This window comes from Pipistrellus hanaki (genome assembly GCF_964339955.1).
Source record: "Pipistrellus hanaki genome assembly, chromosome: 3".
Taxonomy (NCBI): domain Eukaryota; kingdom Metazoa; phylum Chordata; class Mammalia; order Chiroptera; family Vespertilionidae; genus Pipistrellus; species Pipistrellus hanaki.
The window spans coordinates 140523586-140547169 of NC_140505.1; the positions used below are offsets into that span (position 1 = coordinate 140523586).

The window sequence follows — 23584 nt, forward strand, 5'->3', positions numbered from 1 at the left end:
TCCTCTGGACAGTCAGTAAAAGTGAAAGTATGAGGCCTCTGTTCTCAGCTATTGCTGTGATGAAGAAGTGACTGAGAGGGATTCTGCTGGGGGACCCCAATCTCCATCATATGGTTCTTTCTTTCTTTTCTTTTTAAGATAAAAAGATTCTACTTCTTTCTGACAGAGAGAGAGAGAGAGAGAGAGAGAAGAAGAAGAAGAAGAAGAAGAAGAAGAAGAAGAAGAAGGAGGAGGAGGAGGAGGAGGAGGAGGAGGAGGAGGAGGAGGAGGAGGAGGAGGAGGAGGAGGAGGAAGAGGAGGAGGAGGAAGAAGAAGAGGAGGAGGAGGAGGATGAAGAGGAGGAGGAGGAGGAGGAGGAAGAAGAAGAGGAGGAGGAGGAGGAAGAAGAAGAGGAGGAGGAGGAGGAGGAGGAGGGAAGAAAAATATTTAGAAGGCTGGTTAAGTTTCTGACCTTGGATTCCTGCGTGATGACTGGGAGAGCAGAACAGAGGAGGCAGTGGGGGCAAAGGCAGCTCTGAGAAATTCGGTTTCTTGGTTGAGGGTAGTAGATGGCTCTTAGGCCAATTCCAGCTTTTGTTGAAACAGAAAGAAAGAAAACCTATGTGCTGCCTGCACTCCAATCACGGTGCCAGATCCCTAATAATTATCGTTAATATTAACACGACTTTTAAAATATGCACAGAAAATCTTAATTGGGAATTCTTGCCTAACTAAGGAGTGTGGTAGGGACGGGGAGGAGCTGGAAGGAAATTTTAAGCTCACCAGGTCCTGCTCTGAGGTTGAGATGTGCCTCAGGAGGAGCCTCTGCCTGCTGGGCCAAGGAGGCGGCTCTTCGCTGCTACTTGGCTTTCTCACAAGGAAAGGGGAGAGGGGGGGTGGGGGGGCAGCCTTGCTCCCACAGCCCGCCAGGGATCCACCTCCAAAGCTGTTGAGGCCCAGTAGGTCCCATGTAGATGGGGGTGGGGGTTGAGGATGGGGTGGGGAGTAGGGGGCAGCAGGGCGCCCCGCCTTGGATACTCTCTGCCTCCCAGCCACAGGTCCTCTTTCTCGTTAACATTAAATATTCGTCTGCACCGGCGAAGGGTCCTTCGGTGAGTTTGGTTATGGTACAAAGCCGCGACATAAATAGAGGGGGAAGGTGGCCCCGTGGGCGGTCAGGTGGAGTGGAGATGAGGCGCTTTCGATTTGCTGACCACCTTCTTCTCTTTGACTCGACGGTTCTGGAACCAGATGGTGACCTGGCGCTCGGAGAGGTTCGTGGTGGCAGAGATGCGCCGGCGCTTCTCTTTGGTGATGAACTTGCTGGCCGCGTATTCCTTCTCTAACTCCTTCAGCTGCACCTTGGTGTAGGGCACTCGCTTCTTGCGCCCCCGCCGGTAGCTGCTCACCTCAGGCTGCAGGGGAACCACGTCTAAGGGGAGGAGAGAAGGCAGGCGGGCAGCTAGTGAGTCGCGGGGCTGGACCCTGGACTGGGCAGCGGGCATCGGAGACCGCACCGCAAACTGGGCGCAAAGTTTTGGCAGTGACTCAAAGGGGCCAGCGGATTGCCCCCAAATCAATCTTTTGCGTCTCTATCAGCAAGGCCACGACTGTGGTATTTTTCTCTGGTTCAAACTTTAAAGGATGGGGCACAAAATACTCAGTAATCAAGATAAATAATACTTGAATATAATGCTTTCAAAATATCAAAATGAGTGTAAAATATTCATGATGAACAAAATACCAAATTTTTTTTTTAAATAAACTGTTTTAAATAAAAACCGTATTACTGATTTCCCTTTTGTCTGAGGCTTCATTATGGCTCGGCACAGCAATCTCTGTGTCACGAAAATCTGTGTCCCTAGACTCTGTGCCTTTAGAGGGGTTCCTTCAAATTTCACTCTGGTCTGCAGGCCTTTCTGCAGTTAAATCATTTGGGCAGCCGTCAGCTCACCCTCTGCTCCAGGAGGAGAGGAAGGTGTTCTATTGTAGGTCTGAGGAAGGACATGGCGGGCAGAGAGACAGCTTCCCTCGGCACAGACCACTAAGTGGCTGCTCACGGCTCTGTCCCTGGCTGTGCACTAGGAGTCCGATGCCTGCACCACTAGACAGAACAGTCCGGGTGACACCAGCCCGCGTGGGAGCCTTTCAGTGTAGGAGTTCAATTTTGTGAGCCACTTAACAACATCCAAGGTAGGAGGCCCTGGTCCTGAGATGTAGAGAATCAGTCCTTGGAAGTAAAGGGTCCACGCCCCAGGGTCTGTCCACCAGAGAAGGCACCAGGAGAGCCCTTATTGGGGTAAAAATCAGCTATTCACTTAAGTCTATAAAGAGAACTCAGTGTCCCCCTGCCCCACCAAAACAGCAAATTCTGCTCTGTTCCAATCCCCTCCTCTCCATTCTCCCAAAGCCCGAGAAATAATCTCTTCATCCCATACAGGAATCCTAAGCCTAAATCCTAAATACCTTGTCATCCTAACCACTAGTAGTTCAGTTTCTTTATACCCTTCCCTAGTCTCTCTGAAAATTTCACTGGAACAACAACAACAAAAAGAAGTCACGTATCCCCCCTTCCACTCCACCCTCATCTCTGTCAATAAAAAGATCATAGCCATACTTTCAAGGGGAAGTGGGAAAGTAGGGAGATTAACTAAATAAATAGCTCCCTAATTTTTAAAATGTAATTATTAGACTTCTTCAGGAAGAAGCTAGTAAGAAGCCAGACTACTGGGAGTTTCTCCTTCATTCTCTACCCTGTAAAAGTGTAGAAACAGTCAGGAATGAAAACACAAGGCTCTTCCTGAAATGCTGTTCTCACCCACCCTCGTACAACTTCCCTCTCCCCATTCCCATGGGGTCTGCGCCCTTCCAGGGGCCCTTGTCTATGGAGGCTGGGGAGAGATGCCTCCTGAGGAAAAGTGCTCAGGAAGAACATGGGAGAGGGGGGTTCCAATGGCCTGGTTTGGCTGTCTTCCTGATGACAATTTCTCAGGAAAATTATTGGATTTGTCACTTGTCTCTGCCTACGTATGAATAGGCCAAGGTTTTATAAAAATCTGAAAAACAAAACAACTTAACTTTAACAGAGAAGATCCTTTAGGTTAAAAATGATTTTTTGTACAAGATCATTTAAAAAAAAAAAAAAACTTCTCAGTTTTCAAGTTGTTTTTTACTCTTAGAAATATAACTATGATTCAAGGAATTGATAATTCCTGGACAAGAATAATACAGAGAAGGTAAGTAATAATATCATGAGGACATCCTGAGGTTTTCCTTTTGTTTGTTTTAATCCCCAGAACATTTTTTTTTCCAGGATTATTTTATTAAACTAATTTACAGGATGAAAATTTGAGGCTCTAGATTGGGTAAAATAACTTGTGGCAGAGCCAGATTTTAAACCTAGATTTTTGGACTCAACATAATGACACAGTGAGTTCTCAAATGGAAATAAGCCACCTGGTACAATTCAGCTTTAAAAAAAAAAAAATCTCCTTTTCAAAAATAAAATAATAAAATAAAATACCTTCTTTTCCCTGGGGAGCAAAATGGAATAAAAGTGGTATTTGATTCCTGAAGTAACCAAATAATTGTCTTCTTGTTGTTTATCCCCTCACTTTCTAAATGCTCACAACTACCTACCCAGTTTTGGGTCCCCTAACCCCAACTCTGATTTTCCAGTGAGGTTTAATCAATGCAACCCTAAAAATCAGTTTGAAAAAAAACAACAAGTAATTGATCTAAACCAGTAGTCAGCAAACTCTTTAGTCAACAGATGAACTTGCTGTTGTTGAACAGAACCAAATATCAACAGTACAATGATTGAAATTCCTTTTGAGAGCCAAATTTTTTAAACTTAAACTCTTTTAAGGCCACTTCTTCAAAATAGATTCACCCAGGCCATGGTATTTTGTGGGAGAGCCACACTCAAGGGGCCAAAGAGCTGCATGTGGCTCATGAGCCGCAGTTTGCCGACCACGAATCTAAACTACCTATTTTTCTCTGTAGACTACCAGGATTGATTTGGCTAAGTTTTTCATGGATCAGACTAAACTGCTGGGGCTTTTTTTTAAGGCCTCCTGGGGAAATACTTTCCATTTTGCCTACCCACAGAAGCCCCCCTTCATTGTCTGTTGTCTTGTCTGAAAAGGAAGTGGGATCTTCAGATATGGGAACATCTGGGGCTTAGACCTGGAATAACGTCTATACTGCCTAAAGTAAGTAGGGGAGTTGGCTAATTAATATTACAATCAACCCTTCCCTAGTCTCTCTCCAGAGCATACACGCACCCAAACCACTTCATACCTGGGAATCCAATGGACACCTTTGAGGAGCGAATAAAAATCAGATCAATGCTCAACCATAGCTTTCTCTTGGAGCTCCGTGTACAGGTTCCTATTGCTCCCTCGCTCTTGCCCACTCACTGCCACAACAGGGCTTTGCAGAGGACGCCCTGCCCAGCCGGAAATCCTAGCTGCTCTTCTCAACCAAAACCCAAAGGCTTGTCAGTAGGTCCTCCAGCATGGCCCAAAGAACCACAGAATGTTTTTCTCTTTCTCTCTCTCCCCTACTCCTGCCTCTCTGTCTCTTCCCATCTTTTCTTTGCTGATTCTCCCTCAGAATTTCTGCCTCTCTCTGAAAGAAAAAAAAAGAAGGAGTCTACACTCACCATTGGAAGGAGAGAGAGAGAGAGAGAGAGAGAGAGAGAGAGAGAGAGAGAGAGAGAGAGGGAATAATGAAGCAAGGGTCTATATAATTGGGGAAAAGGAAGAAGCCACAACACATCTTGGCCCTAATTATTTGGATCTTTCTGAACAATTGCTCCATCTCCCACACCAGCTCAGCCTGCCATAGATGAGGTTTCTCAGAGCCAGAGGCGCTGAAGAGAGACAGTAGTGTTTATGCCTAGATGCTGTGGAACAAACCACAATTGCATAGACAGAGTTATCTGGAAATCTCACTGCTTCTAAAGGATCTCTGTGTGGGCAGAAAGATGGAGGGTGTCTGAAGAGCATTTCTTTTTCATCTGCCTCTTGCCTGGACCTCTGCACTCACTTATCCACCAGCCTGATTCTATTTCCACATAGGGAGTGTTTGAGCACATAGCTGCTGAGACACACTGGGTTTTATATCCATCTCCATGCTGTAATTTGCATGCCATAATTTGCAAGTGTATTAAATCTCAGTTGGGCTGTATCTTTTTTATTTCAAAGCTATTTTTCTCTAGGAGGCTGTGATCACGAAGTGTTTATTTCTAGCATGTTTTTCCCCTCTGGGAATCTTTTGAATGTATATTTTATTCAAAGATATTTCTGAGCTTCTCTTCAATCCTTCACCCCCACTCCACTTCACAAGCATACACGAGGAAGCCAGAGAAGCTCCTCTTCACGTCTTCACGTGAAACCCATCGCCTACTGCTACAGACCTGCACTTCTGCCTGGAGTGAGCCTGGTGGGCACATGTTCCCCTGCCTTTGGCCCTTTAGTATGGCCTATTGGCTCCACCTGCTCCAAGAATTCCTGCTAGATACCCAGTTCCTAAGGACCTTTCCATTTGGGAGAATTGGGGGATTGATGCATGTGAATTGCCTCTATTCTAGAAATATATTAGTGTCTGTTTCATATGAGGTGGTTAATAACACAAATGTTATTATGTAAAAATATTATAGCCAATGCCAAATAGGTAATGCATGATACCATGTACTAAAATTCTATCAACCTTAAATCTTCTTGCAACCAGCAATGGGGTGCCTAGGGTGGGTTCCACCAGGTATTCGGTTGTATGTTATACTGAGTATTCTCACAATATTTACAAGAATGTTATTAGCTACACTTTCTAACATAATTCAGTGATATTTTCGCCATCTGCCCTTTCCCCAGTCCCTGATAAAGAGGAATTTCAGGCCCCCTCTGAAGAGATCTTCAGTCTATATTTTCCAATGAAAACGTCCCTAGGCCCATCTGCAGAACTGGGGGACCTCTGGGCAGGATGGGGAGACATATGTGGCTGCTCTGGGCCCCACTGGACCCCTGTGGGCATCAGAAGGGAGCCAGTCAGCCCTCTCTCCCTGAGCTTACAGCCCGAGCAGACTGAAGCTCTGGATTTGTCAGACCCCAAATCCTGATTTCTCAGTGCAGTGCCGAACTCCCAGACAGTTTTCAGGAATCTGAGACTGTTCTTTCCCCGCTTGGGTGGGCTGCAAAAGCCCCTCCTGTTTAGGGAAAGGAATAGGGCAATGAGAGGAATAGGGCAACGATGAATCCCACCGTTCATACCCCACACATAGCCAGACAAAACTGAGGGTTCTCAGCCGGGGCCCAGATCCCTCCGGAACAGGTCTTCCTCCTCTATACCTCTCACCCTCACCACCTTCTTTCTGTGTTTGAGGCATGGATAACACTTGGCGGAGTTAACCTTGGAAACACCCACATTATTTGACCTCAGTATACCCAGAGAGGAAAATAAAATTTATATCTCAGGAGAGGGACTCAAACTTCCTTCTCTATACACCTTCTCAAGAGAGATTTTAGCTCTGGTCCTTTAACAATCGGGAAATTCATAGACAATTTTTTTTTAATACATAAAAACGGGAAAAATGTAGTATCCTACATTTCTGTAGACAGTGACAAATTGGACCCATTTAAACACACACACACACACACACACACACACACTGTCTAGTTCCTGGACGATCTTGGAAATTCTGGCAAAGAAAATGGGGGTTCCTATCCCCCCTCCCCGCCCCAGTTATTGGGTGGGTTGAGGGTTTGGAGCTGGATTGTGGATTCCTAGGTACTCTAGGCCCACCCCACCCCCATTCTTAGCCGGAAGAGGGCTTCGCCGGCACCGAGCCACGCGTGAGCCTGGAGCCGGCTGGGGGAGGAGGAGGCGGCGAGCTACCGACTGGAGCGCAGCCGGCGGCCCGGCGCACGGGCGCCTGTGATTGCTTCACTCTCAGCCAGGCAGCTTCGGGGAACGTGTCGGAGCAGATTTCTTCCCCGGAGCATTCCTCAGCGCGGCTCGCCGGGCCAGCTCCATGGGCAGCCCAGCGCAGCCGGCGCGCCGGGGCCAGACGGCGGGGGTGGCTGGGGCGCGGAGCCCGGGGGCAGGCGGGGCGGGGAGGGTCCCTGGCGGCGGCCGCGGCCATCGGGCCCCATCCTTACCTGGGAAGGGAGACTTCCAGAGGTGGGCGGACTGCGACTGCTCTTTGGAACAGTACACCTGACTGTCCCAGCCGTTGGAGAGCGCCCAGTGCTGGTAGCCTTCGACAGGGATGAGCGCATCGTGACGCGGCTCCGGGTGCCCGCTGATCCCGGGCACCACCGACACGTCCAGGTAGCCGGGCATCGCCTGGTAGGAGCTGGCGAAACTGGGATAGAAGGCGAACTCCTTGGCTCTGGAGGACAGGTCGTCGGCGGGCAGGGCGCCCGACGGCTCCGGGTACTTGTCGCCCGGGTGGTAGGAGCAGGGCTTTTGCTGCAGGTTCACGTTGTGCGACAGGCGGCAGCCGTAGTAGCTGCCGCCGAACGGGTAGCCGTAGCCCAGGGTGGCGCTGGACGAGGTGGGGGGCGCGGGCGGCGGGGCGCACTGCCGCGCCGCCTCCGGGGTCGGGATGTCCGTGTAGACGGCACCCTGAGGGGCCCCCAGGGGAGCCGGCGGGCGGCCCAGCACGGGGTGCGGGAGCAGGTCGCGGCAGTGGCTGGCCGGGCAGCTGCTGCCCAGCCCGTCCATGCTCGGGGCTTTGCCGGGGCTCGCTCCGCTGCAGCCGCCCCCCGCTGCGCCCGCGCCGCCGCCGCCCCCGCCGCCGCCGCCGCCGCTCTCCGCCGCGCTGTCCTCATAGACGTACATAAGGCTCTCCGGCCAGCGCGGATGCAGGAGCAGCGAAGTCGTCATGACATGATCTGCTCGAGCTTTTTAAAAACTCCACTTGCCAGAGGCAGCGAGCTGGGGAGACACCTCGCTCTCTTTTCCCCTCCCCCATCCCTCCTCCCGTCCCTCCCCACCCCTCTCCTCCTCCTCCTCCTCCTCCCGGCGTTGCCACCACCCTCCCCCCCTGGTTCCTTCTACGCATGCGGGGACGCTTCATTAAGAAATCCGCCGGCTGCCGCCCGCCTCCCCTCCACACCCCTCCGGCGCCCACGTGACTCAGCCGGCGCCTAGCGAGCCGGGCCAGGAGTCTAGGAGTTCCCACCCCTCCAGAAGGGGCGGGGCCAGGTGGAAAAGCTCTATGCGGATTGGCTGGCAGGAGGGGCAAAGAGGAGGGAGCTGGGAGATTTAAAGGGACAGGGCAACGCCCCTGGCAGGCCCAGGGGAGGGAGAATGAGGAGGGGGGCGAGGAGGCTGAGTTTGGCCGACGCAAAGGGGTCTGGAGAGACGAGGTCTATTCCTGGGCGTCTCCCCCTAGGTATAGGATGAATGTGGGGGAGACAAATCCCACCCCCCAAAAGATCGCTGTGAGTGGATTGGAACTTGGGAGCTAGGGGTGAGGGAGAAAACGGATTTTTTTCTTCTTAATAAATGAAGAAACTAGAAAGCAGGCGTCAGGGCGCGGGGGTGGTGGCTGGGGTGGGGCAGAGTGTGGGGAGTCCGGCTGTGGCCCAGGCTGACACCCCTGAAACTCACTAGGTCCCGAAGCCGGGCAGGAAGAGAGACTTTGATGACCGGATGGCGTTTCCATTTCCAGCTTTCAGCCACTTACCCTAAAGCCCCAGCTTTCTGAGAGGGATTCCTGGTCCCTAAGTCTTTCTCAAGCGGAGCCAACAGTGCTGGAAGGATGTGATCGCCCCCCTCCCGCCCCTGCACACAGATCACCGCACACAGATGCTCTCAGTGAAACATGGAGAGAGAATAAAAGGAGGGACATGGGAAATTGGGGCAATAGAATAGGCTGATATTTCAATATACAATAGAAATAAAAAGCTTCAGAGTGACATATTTCAAAGAAAAAGGGGTGGAGGGGGGAGAGGATTAGGTCTAGGAAAGCTAAAGAAGCCCTGGATGTGAATAAGAACACTCCTGTTCTCATATCTGTGGACAAAAGAAAACTTGAAATGAGGGAGAGAAGGAAGGCCCAGGAGGACGGACCTCAGCCGGGTGGCCAGCCCTGGGCCGTTAGGCTGGTGAAGGCCAGTGGGCCAGGCAGAGCCGGGATCAGAGCAGTTTTAGCTCCCAGGGCTTTCTGGGGGTCACTCCCTTAGAGTGTGAATTGCTTTCATGCCTTAAAATTATCCCATATTTCAAAGGACAAATTAACTCCAACTTACGGTAAAGCCCCCCCTTCTTCCCTCCCAATCTCCCCACTTATGTGCCTTCCTATGCCCCATGCGATGCCTTCACAGAGTCAATTCTTTCCAGGGCCCATTTCCGTGGAATTGAGCCAACTTCCCTATCAGCACAGGGCCTTCCTGAGGAGAGATCATAAAGAAAGGGGGGGAGAGGGGGTAAAGAGGAGAGAGGGGCTGAAGCATCTCCCTCTTTTCTGCCCCTGGACATCCTTTACATGTGGGTACTCCTGTCCAGGCAGCCCACAGTCACCCCAGGCTAAGCCAGACCCGCTGGACCCCGCCAGCCCCAGGAGCAAATGGCCAGGTCTATCCAGAGACCCGGCTCACGAAGTCTCCCTTCTCCCTGTGGGGGGAAGGTGGGGTCGAAGATGGAGAGCATGGACATGGTCCTGGCAGGCTGAGTTAGGATAAGAAACCAAGCTTTGTCCGTGTGATCAACATCCTTAGGTTTTGGCAATCAGGCGGGGCTGGCAGTAGGAAGGACACACAACAGCAGCGGGCTAGCAGGAGCGGTGGTGATGGTACAAGGAGGAGAGATGAGCCGAAGTGAAGGTGGGTCTTTCTGGGAGCCAGCTCCCGGCTAGGAAACTGGCCTCCTTGCCTCAGGAGGGAGTCCAAGGTCAAGGTGAAATGAGGAGCGTAAACTTGGCCTGGCCAGTCTAGACTGGCTCTTGTGACCTTAGCCCCTGTCTGCCTGTGGCCTGGCTGGTGGGGGTAGATGGGTGGGGAGGTTTGGGGTGAGTTTCCAGCCAAGAGGGGAGAGGCTTCCCCTCCCGTGATGTGGGGGATCTGTGAGGAGGGGAGAACCCAGGCGACAGGGACCGGGCTCTGTGGGGCCACGAGGACAAACAAAGGGCCCGACATGCCCACTCCAGTCCTGGGGCTCCCTCCGGGGTACACGAGTGCTTTAGCCCGGTGCTAGGGGCGTATTCACGGGGCCAGACCCCAGAGACGTCCCCCAGCTTCTGGGAGTAGGGGGCAGGACCGCGGGAAGGATCTGGGTGCAGGGCTGCCCAGCAATAAATAAAATTAATAGTATGTTCTTTCCCAGGTTTATATAAGGACATTAACTATTCCTATTGCAGTGAGATATAGATTTAATTAACCCGGCCACTTTACTATTCCATTTATTAGAGGCAATGTGCGGCCAAAATGTAGCGACAAGAGGAAAAAGCTGGAACCCACGTCCCCTGTCCCCTCCGTCAGGAAGACCAGCCTGAGATGCAGGTCCCCGGGAGACTAGGGGAAGCGAGAAGGCTGGAGGGGAAAGTTCAGGGCTGAGGGAGTTAAAAGTGGCCGGTGGGGTGTCCTCCTGCTCCTTCTTTCGGTTCCCCAACACCGTCCGCCTGAAACTGCGGCTCCGCGGCTGGGGCACGCCGAGCGGCGGCGGGCGGCGGCGATGCCAGAGCCCGGGGCGGGCGGCGGAGAGCAAAGCGTTGTTGGTTAATTAACTTTAAGCCTGGGGTCGCTTCTCCCTCCTCCCCCGAAAAAAATGTGGATCTCGCTGAGACACAAATAAAACCAAATTAAACACTCCGGGAGAATATGCACCACTGGAAACGTAGTAATTACATCTCCGAGGCGGCGATCCCGCCCTAGAAAGCCGGTGCCGAGCGCTCGGCTCCGCGCTCACCGCGCCTCCCCCGACTCGTCCACACCCGCCCCGCCGCCGGGGTGCACAGCCTGGGAGACGGACGAAGTTTGCAGCACGTCCAGACGAATGGAAAGGAGTGTGGCTGCCCGGTCTCTAGACGTGCTGCATCGCACTAAAGGAAGATGGAAAACGGCGGGGCAGCCCCGGCTGGTCGGAAAGCCGAGCTCCGCTCTGGGCTCTTTTTACAAAGGGACATTTGCAAGGGCGAGGCTCCGGAGCCACTCTGCCCTCAGCTGCTTCTGCGGACTGAGGCCCCGGCTCGGCTCAACTCTGAAATTCTTTTTCTCAGAGGCGATATCCTTCGTGCCTTCTCAAGGGACCTTGGGGACTGTGCAGGGTGCATGCATGCTCTGGCACATGCCCTTGTAGGCACAGCCCAGATGTGCTTATAAAGCCCTCTGCTGAAACCCTCTACTTCGAATAAAGATCTCTGCGGATCTATTCATCTCCGTGTACGCACTTAATTTACACGCTCGTCTTCTACTTAGGCATCCCAAAGGAACGTACTAGGCAAACGAGGAGGCAGATGCCCGTGTCTTTCTGAAGTCGGTGGGTGGAATTCCTGGCTCACTGTGTTAAAGGCAGAGCCGGAGGTGGCAGTTCGTGGCATTGGCAGCAAGAGGGTGCAGGACTGAGGCATACACTAGGGTGTAACTTGCGTGCCAGACAGGCTGGGGAAAAGGATGAGAGAAATGAGTGTTGTGTGCCCCCTTATTCAACACCCAGATTGTCTTCTCTGAAAATTAAGCATTGATTGATTTCTTCTTTCTTTTGTTTCCTCCATATTCCAGAGGGAAGGAAAAAAAAAAAAAAAAAAAAAAAGAGCTCCAAGCGCTGAAGCTCCTGCCCCCCCCCCCGCCCCGCCTTTTTATGGGAGAAAAAGTCCCGTTATAAAAAGAGGGGGTGAGTTGAGGCTGCAGGAAAACAAAGAGCTCACCACCATGGGGTCTGGATTCTGGGCCCTGGACTTGGGACTTTGGTGGGTGGGTGGGCAAGGATTTGGAGGGTCCCTTTCCTGCCCAGGGTTCAGGCTGCGTGATAGAAGAGGAAACTTATGGAGGAGAAGGGCCGTCAGGCTTGAACTATCCAGGAAAGAAAGGAATTTTTAAGGTGGAGAGGCCACTTATAGGAATGGGTTAGGGGTCCAGGGGAAGCACCCCGAGAAGAGAGTGTGTCTGAGTTAGGAGGAGCCTTCCACACTCGGAGAAAATTCCTGGTGAGTTGCAAAGGGTGGTGTTGTTGGGGAAGGGAAAAAAGTGGTGGATCCTGGCCGGGGCTCCCTGGCCCTGCCAAGCCCTCTCCTGGCCTCTTTCCCTCCACCTCTGTGGGCTCCAGGAGGTTGCGGCCGCCCATGGAGCTTGCAGACACAGATGCCACCTCCCAGGTCCTAGGTCCGCCTGGAACCTGCTCTACTTCACTGTCTCCATGCCCACAGCCTGGCCTCAGAGAAGAGCCACCCAGGCCTCGCCTCCCCGTCTGGGGTCTGGCCTCCTGACCAGTGGCTGCCATCCTGTTGTCTTCCACATTTATTGTTTTCCCTCCTGGGGCCCCCAGTCTGAGGGAAAATGGGGCAAGGATGGCTGAGACACCACCTTTCTCCTCGTTTCAGTGTCTTCTGCTCTCAAACCCAAACTTGCCTTCCTCCAGGCCTATTCCTCCCCTCTTTCAGACATTAAAGAAATCCATCCCTTCTGCTGCCCACTCAGGGCTTACAGTCTGGGGAGCCCCACCAAACTGTCCTTTTTGGTTCTGCAGGGACCTACATAGGGGTCCTGCTTTAGGCTCTTATCACCAGTCTTTTCTTGGATTCTCCTCCGGCCTGCCCCTAATGGCAGACCCTGCCTGGTGGTACACTGGGTTTGGGCAGGGCGATCAGGGACCCCTTCCATGGAGAACTCTCAGGAAACCTCCAGTGGCTGCCAGGGTTCAGACCCAACCCTCTTTCTTCCACTGCTTCCCAGCCCCTGCCAGGCTCATCACAGACCTCCTTCCCAACCCTCCCATTCCCTCCTTCCCCAGGCCCCCTCTTTCTAACCCTCACCCGCCTGCTCCCTTTTTTTTTCCCCCCTGCATCTCAGCCAGTCACTTGCCCTCCCCCACCCCCAACGGATAAAAGAAGGTCAGGGGACAGACACAAAGTTAAGAAATTAACAAAGTATCTCCTCCCCCTCGTGCCTCCCCAGAGCTCCTACCCCCACCCCACCCTCTGCTGTGGGAGAGAGAGCCCTCTGTCCCTTCCCTTTCTCCCCCAGACACCTCCCCCTGTAGGAAGCCCTTCAGAAACAGACAAATAAAATCTCTCCTGGTTTTAGGGCCTGTCTGGGAGGGAAGTCCAAGTTCATTTTCAAGTTAGACAGGAGAGCTGAGGGGGGATGGGCCAGAGGTGGAGGCATGTTGGCTGGGGGCTGGATTTGGCTTCCTTGCAGAGATCTAACAAAGGCCCCTTTTGGTCAGAAAGCCAACAAACCAAAAGCTCAGAGAAGGTATTTATCACTTTCTATCATTTCCTCCATCTTTTAAAGTTTAGATTTGGGGCTCCTAGAGAGGAAGTAGGCATGCACACAAATGCCGCCTCCCAGGTTCATGGGTGTCCTCCCCCCCCCCTTCTGCGCCCCTCTCTCCTTCTCCCACCTCTCTCTAATTTCCAGTTATTTTAAAAGAGAATATGGAAAACAATATTTTCCCCATCAGGGCAAGAAGGGGCTGTGGATTCCAAAATAGCATTCTTCTGGTTAAAGTGGATTGTTTAACCTCTGCCAGAGAAAGACTAAATGTAAAAGGCAAAGCTGAGGGCTGGACATTTCAACTCTAATTAGGTGAGAGACCCCGTTAATGCCCCCATAATGCTGTGAACTGGAGTTTGGTGCGGCCCTAAAAGGCAGATGGTAGAGGATGCATATACATTTCAGCATGGGGGAGAGAGAAAGCTGTACCCTAAATGGATCACAGCCTAGCTCTCCTCGTGACCAGGCACCTCAGAAATCACAGCAGAAGACATACTCTGATCACTCATTGAGCAGAACCCCCAAAATTAATCAACCTTCAAAAGATGCCTTATCAAAAGAAAGAAAATTTAATTTCACCATCTTGAAAAAAAAGGGGTGGGGGAAGTGAACACCCAAGACTCCACTAAACCAAGAAAAGAAACCCCTCTTTGAAAAAACAAACAAACCACCCTTGTTTGGGATCCATGGAGCTAAAGGCAGGTGGGTACAGGGCACAAGAGTCCTGCTAGTGGTGATTAAACTTCCTAAAAAACAAATGTATATGTGTATATAACTATATATATAGTTATACACACACACACACACACACACACACACACACACACACATATATATTAGTGACTGAAGGGAAACTATCCCTATGATATCCTTGGGGAGAGGGCGGTCAGACTCCCTCTCTTACTGCCTTCTCTTCTTCACCCAAACTTCCCTTTCTCCATGGAAGATTTAAAAGAACTTTTTTCTCTTTGTTGTGGTGTTGTCGTGTTCATGCAGCAAAGTCAATGAAACCTAAAGAAGTAGAAAGAAGGATGGGGACATTCATTTCCTCTCTTCCCCAAAATGACTGCATTTACTTGCAAAGTCAGAGAAAAATTAACTCAGATAAGAAGAAATATCTCTCAAGGAATACAGACCACCCGAGTTTTCAGGCACTTGACGACCTTCAGCATTTCTGGGCAGAATGGTTGTTGAGTTGGGTTTTTGGACATTCCTGGGTATCAAACATGCTGAGGAACATGTGTTGCAATTCCTGTGCCTCGTGCTTGTATAGCACGGAGACATTTTCAGGTCAATGGTGACAGCGGTGCTGCTGGGGCGGGCTGATAGGGTAGGAGTGAACTTGAACAAGACCCCCATGGACCCACCAGCTCCAGCTCTCTCTAGAGGTGGCCTTCTCTCCTTTGGCCTGGCTACTCTATAAGCAAATGGAAGGGAGAAAAGAGCATCCGCACGTTTTCCAGAGATGCAATTCTTAAGGCACGGGAGGAGGGGAACCTTGTGCAATCCCTTTCCGACTCCGAGGCCTTAGGATAATCCTTTTCTGATAGAATCTGCGTTTGTGATTTAAAGCACTTCTACATAACTCTTCCCCCGCCCTCTGTGCTTGGCTTATTAATGAATTTCCCTCCAAAGAAGTAATAGAGATGTACTTTTTTTTCATCTATTATAGACCTATCATCTCTAGACAAATAAGTATAGAACATGTGCTTTGTTAAGAGAACTTTAGATAAATATTAATATATGCTATAGGTCCATGGAAACCCATGTCCATATGATTAGGTAATCTCTGTAAAAATTTTAAAATATTCCCCTTGAATATAACAACACAGTCATGCTTACTTTAAAAAGTTTTTAAGTATTTAATTGTCTTTATGCTGAAGCTAAGACGTATGAAGGGGGTCTGACAGACCTACAGAAAGGATATATGTTGGCACAGACATTCGTAAATTCACCTCCTTTAGTGTTTTCTCTGACGCGGTTAGCAATTACATGGAAATGGTATGCAGGCATATGTAAGGCAAAAATACTTTTTTAAAATGTTATTTTAAAGAGAGAATAAAGACACCAGGTCTGAGGATATCCAGGAGCAACTTTGCAATACATGATTCTCAGAGCCCTTCCTTTCCGCAGCCCCCTTAGGGAAATAGATGCCCGCCCCAAACCAAGTGCTGCCCCCCACACACGGGCAGAACCCTCGCTTTGAGTCTGTTCTTCCAGCCCAATTTCCCCCGCAAGGATTTAAAAAGATTGGGGTCACTCCCGGAGCCTGAGTGGCGAATCCCCTCAGTCTCTTCTCCGTTAGGATCCAAAGTCCATGCAGAGGGAGCAGTCACCGCCGCTTTGCGCTGGGAGGAATGGGGCGCCAGCATCCAACGCCCCCTTCTCTGTTCTGTCTGGGTCGCTCTCAATATTTCGAGAGTTCGTTATTTATTTTAATAGGCTGGCCTTGTTTTAATTTTAATTTTTTAGTGTGTAGCGATTACTTAGTATTTGATTTCAATAACTCCTATCAAGATTAAGCGTCGTGACAGCCGCCTTCATAAATGGCCGAGGCGGAGGACAGCGGGTTCAGTACCCGCTTTGGGAAGCGCCCGCACACTCCCTGCGGCGGCGGCGGCGGCGCCGGAGGGACCCCGCCAGCCGGGCAGTCACGCCCCACAATCCCGGTGGGTGCGCTGTGCGCGCTCTGTGGGCACCTATGGCTGAGCACACAGGCGGGCATCTTTATCTGTGGGGTGGGCAGACTCCTGAGAGATCCCTGGGAGCTTGGTGTGTGGGGAGGCGCGGGCTTACCCCAGCTGGGCATTCATGGGCGTGCTGGTGTGAACAGATTTGGAGGTTTGGGGAGTTAGGTCCCTGTGTGTCGGGGCTCCCGTGCCTATCTGCGGGGACACTTCCTGGTTGCAAATTTCTATTAACAATCATCTCTGCCAGAAGCAAGAAACAGCCAACTTTCTCTTCCTTCTCTCTGCCTATTCCTGTGGAAAAAACACCTCCCAAAGGGGAAAAGAGGGAGAAAGACGTCTTATTTTCTTAAAAAAAAAAAAAAAGGTCAGTCTTGAAATATGGAAGTGATAAAAGAAAACGCATACACCTACAAATGTTTTTCAAAAAAAGATTGAGAGAATCCCTGGTTTCAAAAAAATAAAAAATGGGCGAGTAAGTGAATGGGTGGGTGGAAAGGGCTGGGGGCCAGAGGCAGAAAAGCCATCAGAACAGAGTGCTGCACAGCTGGGGAACTCTGGTTGGCAGAGGGTGAAAGGGGAAAGCAAATTATTCAGACGATAGGGATCTCAGTGCTAATTTCTTCTGCGTGGCTCTTTATTTGTTGCCATTTGCTGCATGTAATACATATAAAGTGGCATGGTCATGTTTTATATAGAAACTTTCAATGACAATATCCCTATATAATTAGACATGTTTCCTGTGTACTTCTAAACTTGGTGCCCTGTGGATCTACAGATTTTCTGTACAGGGTGGGTCAAGAGTAGGTTTACAGTGGTTCCTGTGGAAAATAATACAATAATTAATAAATGATAATACAAGAATAAACTGTTTCACCTACTCACAACTATAAACCTACTTTTGCCCCACCTTGTATTCAATCTTTTCTTTAGGGTATTTTATCCTTTAAATAGTAGAAATAAGATCATAAGCAGTGGTGGAGTTCTCTTTTCAAACATTGCCAGTAAGAAATTCCCTCTCATTACCTTTCAAATCTTAGACCAGTCCTTTTTAAAAAGGGTTTTCCAAATGTGATTGATTTTGGGAAGAAAAAAGCCCAATCCAGACCCATCTCCCTGCAAGATGACTGCTCGCTGGATCTGAGGGTCTGGGCCTCTGGGTGCAGCCGTTAGAGGAGTGCTCTTAGCTAGATCCAGGGACACCCCTTCCATTTCTATCCGGGCCTCTCAGGGCTCACTCCTCAGGGTCTGAACCAGAGGGATTTCTCAGATGCTCTGCGCAGCTTGGAATATGGATCTGCATCTGTCAGTTCATGTCAAGTGGGGGTGATGCCCAAACTCACGCTGCAATGGCATATTCAGCCTAAAGGTTATGTGGAGGGGACTGGTCCCACCCAGCCTCGACCATCCTGGGAAAAGCTATAACCCAAATATTATTCCTGCCAAGATATATATTTTTCCATCAAGGTAAGTAGAAAATCAGTACTTGAGCTCCCTTTCCTTCCCTCTGAATTTCGATAACTATCTAGCTTCACGCCTTTTATCATAACAGAAACAATATCCTTCCAGACACCCCAGAAAGGCCCTGTCCTTGTACCACCAGGAAAAATGCACGGAGGACCCCGCCCGCCAGCCTGCAGAGCACACTGCACCGGTCTCCATTAGATTTTCCTTCCTTTTTTCTTCTTTTTGTCTTCTTTTTTTTGGGGGGGGGACTTTTTCCTTTCCAGCCATGAGTCCCCACAAGCAATCAGAATTCAGCTTTTCCTAAATCACTCAAACCATCAAAGGTAAGAGAGAGGAAGAGTAGTCCGATGTTTAAAGACGATTTTGCTGTGATGATGCTGTTCTTCAGAACGCTGTAATACTGTCCCCCCACTTCCATGGGGGCCTGGCAGCTGGGACCCACCCTACACAGAGGCTGGAGCATGAAGTCCATGCTATGGGAACAGGGAGTGTATCTGTGATAACTTCAAATCTTCCTTGGTTACAAACCCCTGGGGCAATGAAGAAACCGCCTTAGGCGCACCTCCCTCTCCACCGTTTCTTCAGCCTTTACTTGGTAGCTTCCGTTTCAAGGGCCCCCTTCTCAAGGCCCAAAAGATACCATTTTGTGGCCCTGGGGATGGAGCCAGCTCAACGTATAGGCTCATGGTGGGGTGGGGTGGGGGGAAGGGGTCTTCATGGGAAAAGATAATGGGGCCATCATCTCGCATTATTCAGTTTTCTTCCCCAGGGCTGTTCAAAGAGCCCAGGAACACTGCCTTTCTAGCTAACTCCCCAGCGGCTTCCTATTCTGCCCTCCAAAGCAGATGGCCTCCTGCAGCCCAAATGGGGCGGAGGGGCGGCTGCTCCCGGAGCTGAGGACTGGCCTCCTTTCTCGTGCGTTCAACCTGCGCTTTCAGGCCTGCGACTTCGAGGGGTGCGGGGTCCTGTGTTCAGAGCTTTTTCTCTGGTCGCCCCCACGGTGATCTGGGGTGCAGCGGTGAGGATGCGGCCCCCGCAGAGCCTCCTGCGGGCAGCGGGGGAGAGCGCTCCTCCAGGGCCCCAGACTGTTTACAGACAGTTCAGAAGCCGAGCTCCCCGCGCTCTTGCCTGGGCCCGGGTCACCCTCATTTTCTCAACCTGAACCAGGGGTCACCCTCATTTTCCCAGCCGGAACCAAACGGAACCTGCGCCCGCAGGACCTCAGGACCCAGACCCCGCGGCGCCTGCTCATCCCGTCTTTGCGTTTTACGTGTGTGTGTGTGTGTGTGTGTGTGTGTGTGTGTGTGTGTGTGTGAGAGAGAGAGAGAGAGAGAGAGAGAGAGAGAGAGAGAGAGAGAGAGAGAGAGAGAGAGAGAGAGAGAATAGGTTGATTTAAAGGGGGTGGGGGAAGGCAAATGGGGAGAAATATGAATTTGCAAACATTCCGGGTGGAATTTCTGTGGATTGGCGCTGGGGCTGGGCATCCGCCCCGCATCCCGCCGCTCCCGGGCGGGCCCTGGGTCCCCGCACCCTCTCCACCGGAGGGGGCCGCGCACTTTCCCTCCTTCGCCCTCGCGTGGCTGTGACCCATCCCCCCAAAAGCCGTTTTACCAGAGGGGCCGCCCCTCTCCAGGCAGCGTCGGAGAGGCGGGCGGTGGCCAGGGGACGCGGCCCTAACGCCCAGGCCTCCGCCTGGTCCCCAGACCTTCGGAGCTGTCGCGCCCCGGGCACCCACACGCGCGGGCGGGCGGGGAGGAGGGCGGGAGTGAAGCGAGGGACTCCCCACTTTCCAGGTCTCTTAAACCTCCGCCTGCAGCTTTGTGACCCAGCTGCTCATGCCAATAGGGGCCGGCAAGCAGGGTCCTTCCTGATCGTGGCTTTGGAGGGACAGGGGGTCATCTCAAAGCCCAGTGTCTACACGAATGGATGATCCCCCCCCCCCCAAAGTACTTTTTATTTATTTACTTGGGAAGCCTTATTTGCTCTTAGCTTGGAGGTTTGACAGACCTTCTCCTCCTCGCCCCCGCTCCCCGCCGGCTTTGGTTTTTCCAGCGTGTGTTCCTGCACCTCAAGAAAGCAGGCAGGAGAGCATGCTTAACCTAAAGCTCGGGCGAAGCGAGGAGAACAGAAAGTGCTCCTGCACGCATGCATGAAGAAGGTAGTGATTGTCCCTGCAGACAGGAACCTCTGGGGGAGAATGGAGACCCCCTTCTACTAGCGAGCCCTAAGGCCCATGCTATAGGTAACAGAGGGGACTGAGTGGCCGGAGACTGCTTTCAGCGACCGGTCCTGCGAAGCTGTTTGGTCCTCCAAAGGTGAAACTCCCCAGACAGAATGGTGTGTGTGTGTGTGTGGGTGTGTGTGTGTGTACACATGCAAATTCTTACTGGAATGATCTCATTACTACCATATGTGTCTTCTAGTCCAAAATGAGGCACTTAAAAAAAAATAAATCTAATTTGGGAATTCATCTAATGTAACTATGATTTTGTTTAGGGTTGAAGGGCCAGGCAATTCCCCTGCCTTCCTGGATTTTACTGACTTCTGTGTCCTGTGGCAACTCTTACTGGATTCTTTCAGTAGCAAAAAGGTGTTGTTTGTTTGCTTTTTAGGACTGCATCTGCTTCCAGGCTTCCCAAGACCTAGGGGTTTCAGGCACATCTTCATTGTACAGAAGGCGGGAAACGGGAGAAGGAGGCTGAGATGTGGAGGGTGGGGGAATCAGGGTCCTGCAAGTGGAAGTTCTGAGCAGTCAAGTTACAGGAGACTTGTTCATCTTCATGGCCACCTGACTGTTGTCACTTCTATTTCTGTTCTTTCACTGGAGTCCTCTTCTTTCTTCCCCATTCATCCACTCATCAACTCACACCATCTGGGGAAAAGTCTCTTCCGAGAGTGATGGTTTTGTTGTTGTTGTTGTTGTTGTCTTCATTTGACAGTGAAGACACAAATGGGAAGAGCCTGGATCCCAGAATTGCATGTAGAAGAGAGCTGTTCATTGATAAGAATCATTTGCCCAGCACTTTACTTGAGAGAGAAGTAACATTCTATATGTCTGAGCCTCTGCACATTTTAGGGTTTATTATTGTCATCCAGTCCATCCTTACTGATACTCTCTCTCTACAAGACAAAATGCAACTTAATTTTTGTTTTCTATCATCCCCTAAAATGTCAATGGATGTAGGTAATCCTTCTTGGTTCTGGGGTTTAAAACTGCAGGAGGCCCCAAGACTCTTCTACCCACTTTTAGGTAAAGACAGTCCTATAACAGCTTCAAGTCATATAACATCTTTAAGTCACATACACAATTTCAAATCTGTAGTTAAAATGTCCAGTCCAATGTATCTTCAAGACTCTGAGTTTGATTTAATGTGAAACCTTCCTTCCCTGACTCTAAGATGGCTTCATCTTAGATGCCTGTAGAGGAAAAGAAGGGGGTAATGTGAGGTTCTCTATTTCTTAATCTTGTGTTTCTCTTCCTCCCCCTATCCTCAACACTCGCTAGTGATTCAAGAAGAGATTGAGAGAGTCAAGGATTGGCTTGAATAATGTTTTAGTGGAGATAAACCAACTACATTAGGGCTATAACTACATATCACCACATGAAGCGGAACTTTGGCAATTAGTTACTTATTTTGACATGTAGACAAAAGACTGTAAATCTGGACAGTTTAAGAATTTAAGTAGATTTTTTTAATTATTCGGTTTGATATATTTCTATATGTAAGTAAAGAATCACTATGTATTTCTCTAGGTTGTGTAGAAACAGCCCAATCAATTCCTTGAAAAGGTAGCTGGTATGAAAGCTTATTCTCCAAAGGTGATGAGGACACGTTGCTTTCAATTAGTTCACCCACATTTCTCCCCACCCATCCCCTTCCCTGGATATATAGACTAGAGTCACTCTCAGGAAATGAGTTCCTATCTTTTTGTCTTTTCCAACACTAGAAGGGGGCCATCTCATTCCTGCAATTCTGTTTTGCATTCTGCTTCTTCTGTTATGGAAATATAGCAGCTGTCTAATAGTCAGGATGCCTGCCAGACCCTCTGGCACTTTTGAGACACTGGCATCTCTCTTTTAATCAGTGCCAAGCCACTAGGCCAGCTTTGAGGTCATCAGGTGGGAAGGAAGCCTGTCCAGCCATCCCATGCCAAATGGACAAATGAAGTGTTAATGAGGCGGTTAACTTCATCCATGGACACTACTCAACTACAAGATTTTAGGGCTGCATGCTGACAAAATAAAACTTCAATCCTTTATTGGATTATTCCCAAATATCCAGATATGTGGCAGCCAGTGGATGGATTAACCAGATGACATTTTTTCTCCTGCTTATGACTAGTTGCTTGGCATTACCTAGACCCTTATTAAATGTGCGGGCTTTTGAGTGGCACCAGCATTTTCTAAGACTGAGCTGGGGGAAGAGCTGTAGTGTGGCTGTGGGTAGACAAGAAGCATTTAAATCTGTGAATGAGACTAATCTAGATTTAGAAACCTGCTTATCATTGTTAGCCTGCAAGGATTTTGGATGTCTATGGTAAACAGCTGAATCAGTCTGGAAATTACTCTGGTCTTTGGAAAGAATGTAGATTGGGTTAAATATTGAATTATACATCATAGTCCACTTTCTCTGGATTATGTCCAATCTGCTAATTTACATTTTCAAGTCAATACTATGTTATATTCTCCATCACCCATTTTTGGAGAGAACCATTGAAGTGAAAAGGGCCTGACATTAAAAATGAAACCCCTGGCTGGTGTGGCTTAGTTGGTTAGAGCAGTGTTTTTCAACCTTTTTTGGGCAAAGGCACACTTGTTTCATGAAAAAAATCACGAGGCACACCACCATTAGAAAATGTTAAAAAATTTAACTCTGTGCCTATATTGACTATATATAAAGTAATTCTCTTGAATAGGAATCAAATAAACACAAAGAAAGTATTTTATAATTACTTTATTATGAAATATTAAGTAAACAAAATAGTGAAAAATTATAAAATTCTTGTCTTGTCTGCACCTACGGCACACCAGGCAACATCTCGCAGCACACTAGTGTGCCGCGGAACAGCGGTTGAAAAACGCTGGGTTAGAGTATCACCCCATGCATTGAATGGTTACCAGTTCGATTCCTGCTCAGGGCACGTACCTAGGTTGCGGGTTTGATCCCTGGTAAGAATGCATATGGGAGGCAACCAATGAATGTTCCTTTTTCACATCGATGTTTCTCTCTCTCCCTCCCCTCTCTCTAAAAATCAGTAAAAACATATCTTCTGGTGAGGATTTAAAAAAGAAGGAAAGAAAAGGAGAAGTTGTGGGTCCATATAATGAAGTATATTATTCTGGCAGGAAGAGCTGTTAGATAATGGAATAGGAATTAAAGAGTGTGACATCCATTTCTCTCATGTAGCACTTTGAATACTAGACTTTTCTAATTTACCTGAGCAGAAATGGATGGTTACTAGCCTGGAGACAGGGGCATGTCCAAGATGACCTCTGAAGGCCTCTTTTATTTTTGCCTTTGGCTTCTATAATTTTCTGACAACAGCTGTACCTGTAAAATGTGTCAGATTCAGTAGCAGGGTCAGGGGCTTCTGTCACTTGGCAGACTTCAACAACATGACCCTGGCAAAGACTTCAGAATAAAAACATCAGGAAAATAAACACTCAATGTTCCATAGCCAGAGGACTGGCTGGGAGCTGTCAGGTTGAAATACTAGTCTATTTGGGAAGGGAAAGAACAGGAGCAAGGCCTCTGACACTCCTCTGCCTCCTGGAAAATACCCCTCTAGCAACAGAGCTGGTGCCAAACACATCAAATTAATTAAGAAAAGAGATAGAAGAGCTATTATTAGGCTGAGCTTCCATTCCAGCCAGTTTGCTAATCAATACTCTATCAGGAAGAAGGCATGGCCAGGGCTTGGAGAAGGGACACCACAAAACAAGAGATTAGGCCAATCCCTGTATGGAGGGAGCCTCACCACAGCTGTACAGGGAAATGGAGCATATATTCA

At 49.7% G+C, this 23584-nt stretch overlaps 1 protein-coding gene across 1 annotated transcript; it reads right to left on the reverse strand.

Moving 5' to 3' along the window:
• Positions 1–840: 840 nt before the first annotated feature.
• Positions 841–7942, reverse strand: HOXC13 (homeobox C13). Its single transcript, XM_084879982.1, has 2 exons — positions 7140–7942; positions 841–1411 (listed from the first exon to the last, which is right to left on the reverse strand). Exons 1-2 carry the CDS (start codon positions 7867–7869, stop codon positions 1155–1157), a joined length of 987 nt encoding a protein of 328 aa, XP_084736108.1. The 5' UTR covers positions 7870–7942; the 3' UTR covers positions 841–1154.
• Between the last annotated feature and the right edge of the window lie 15642 nt (positions 7943–23584).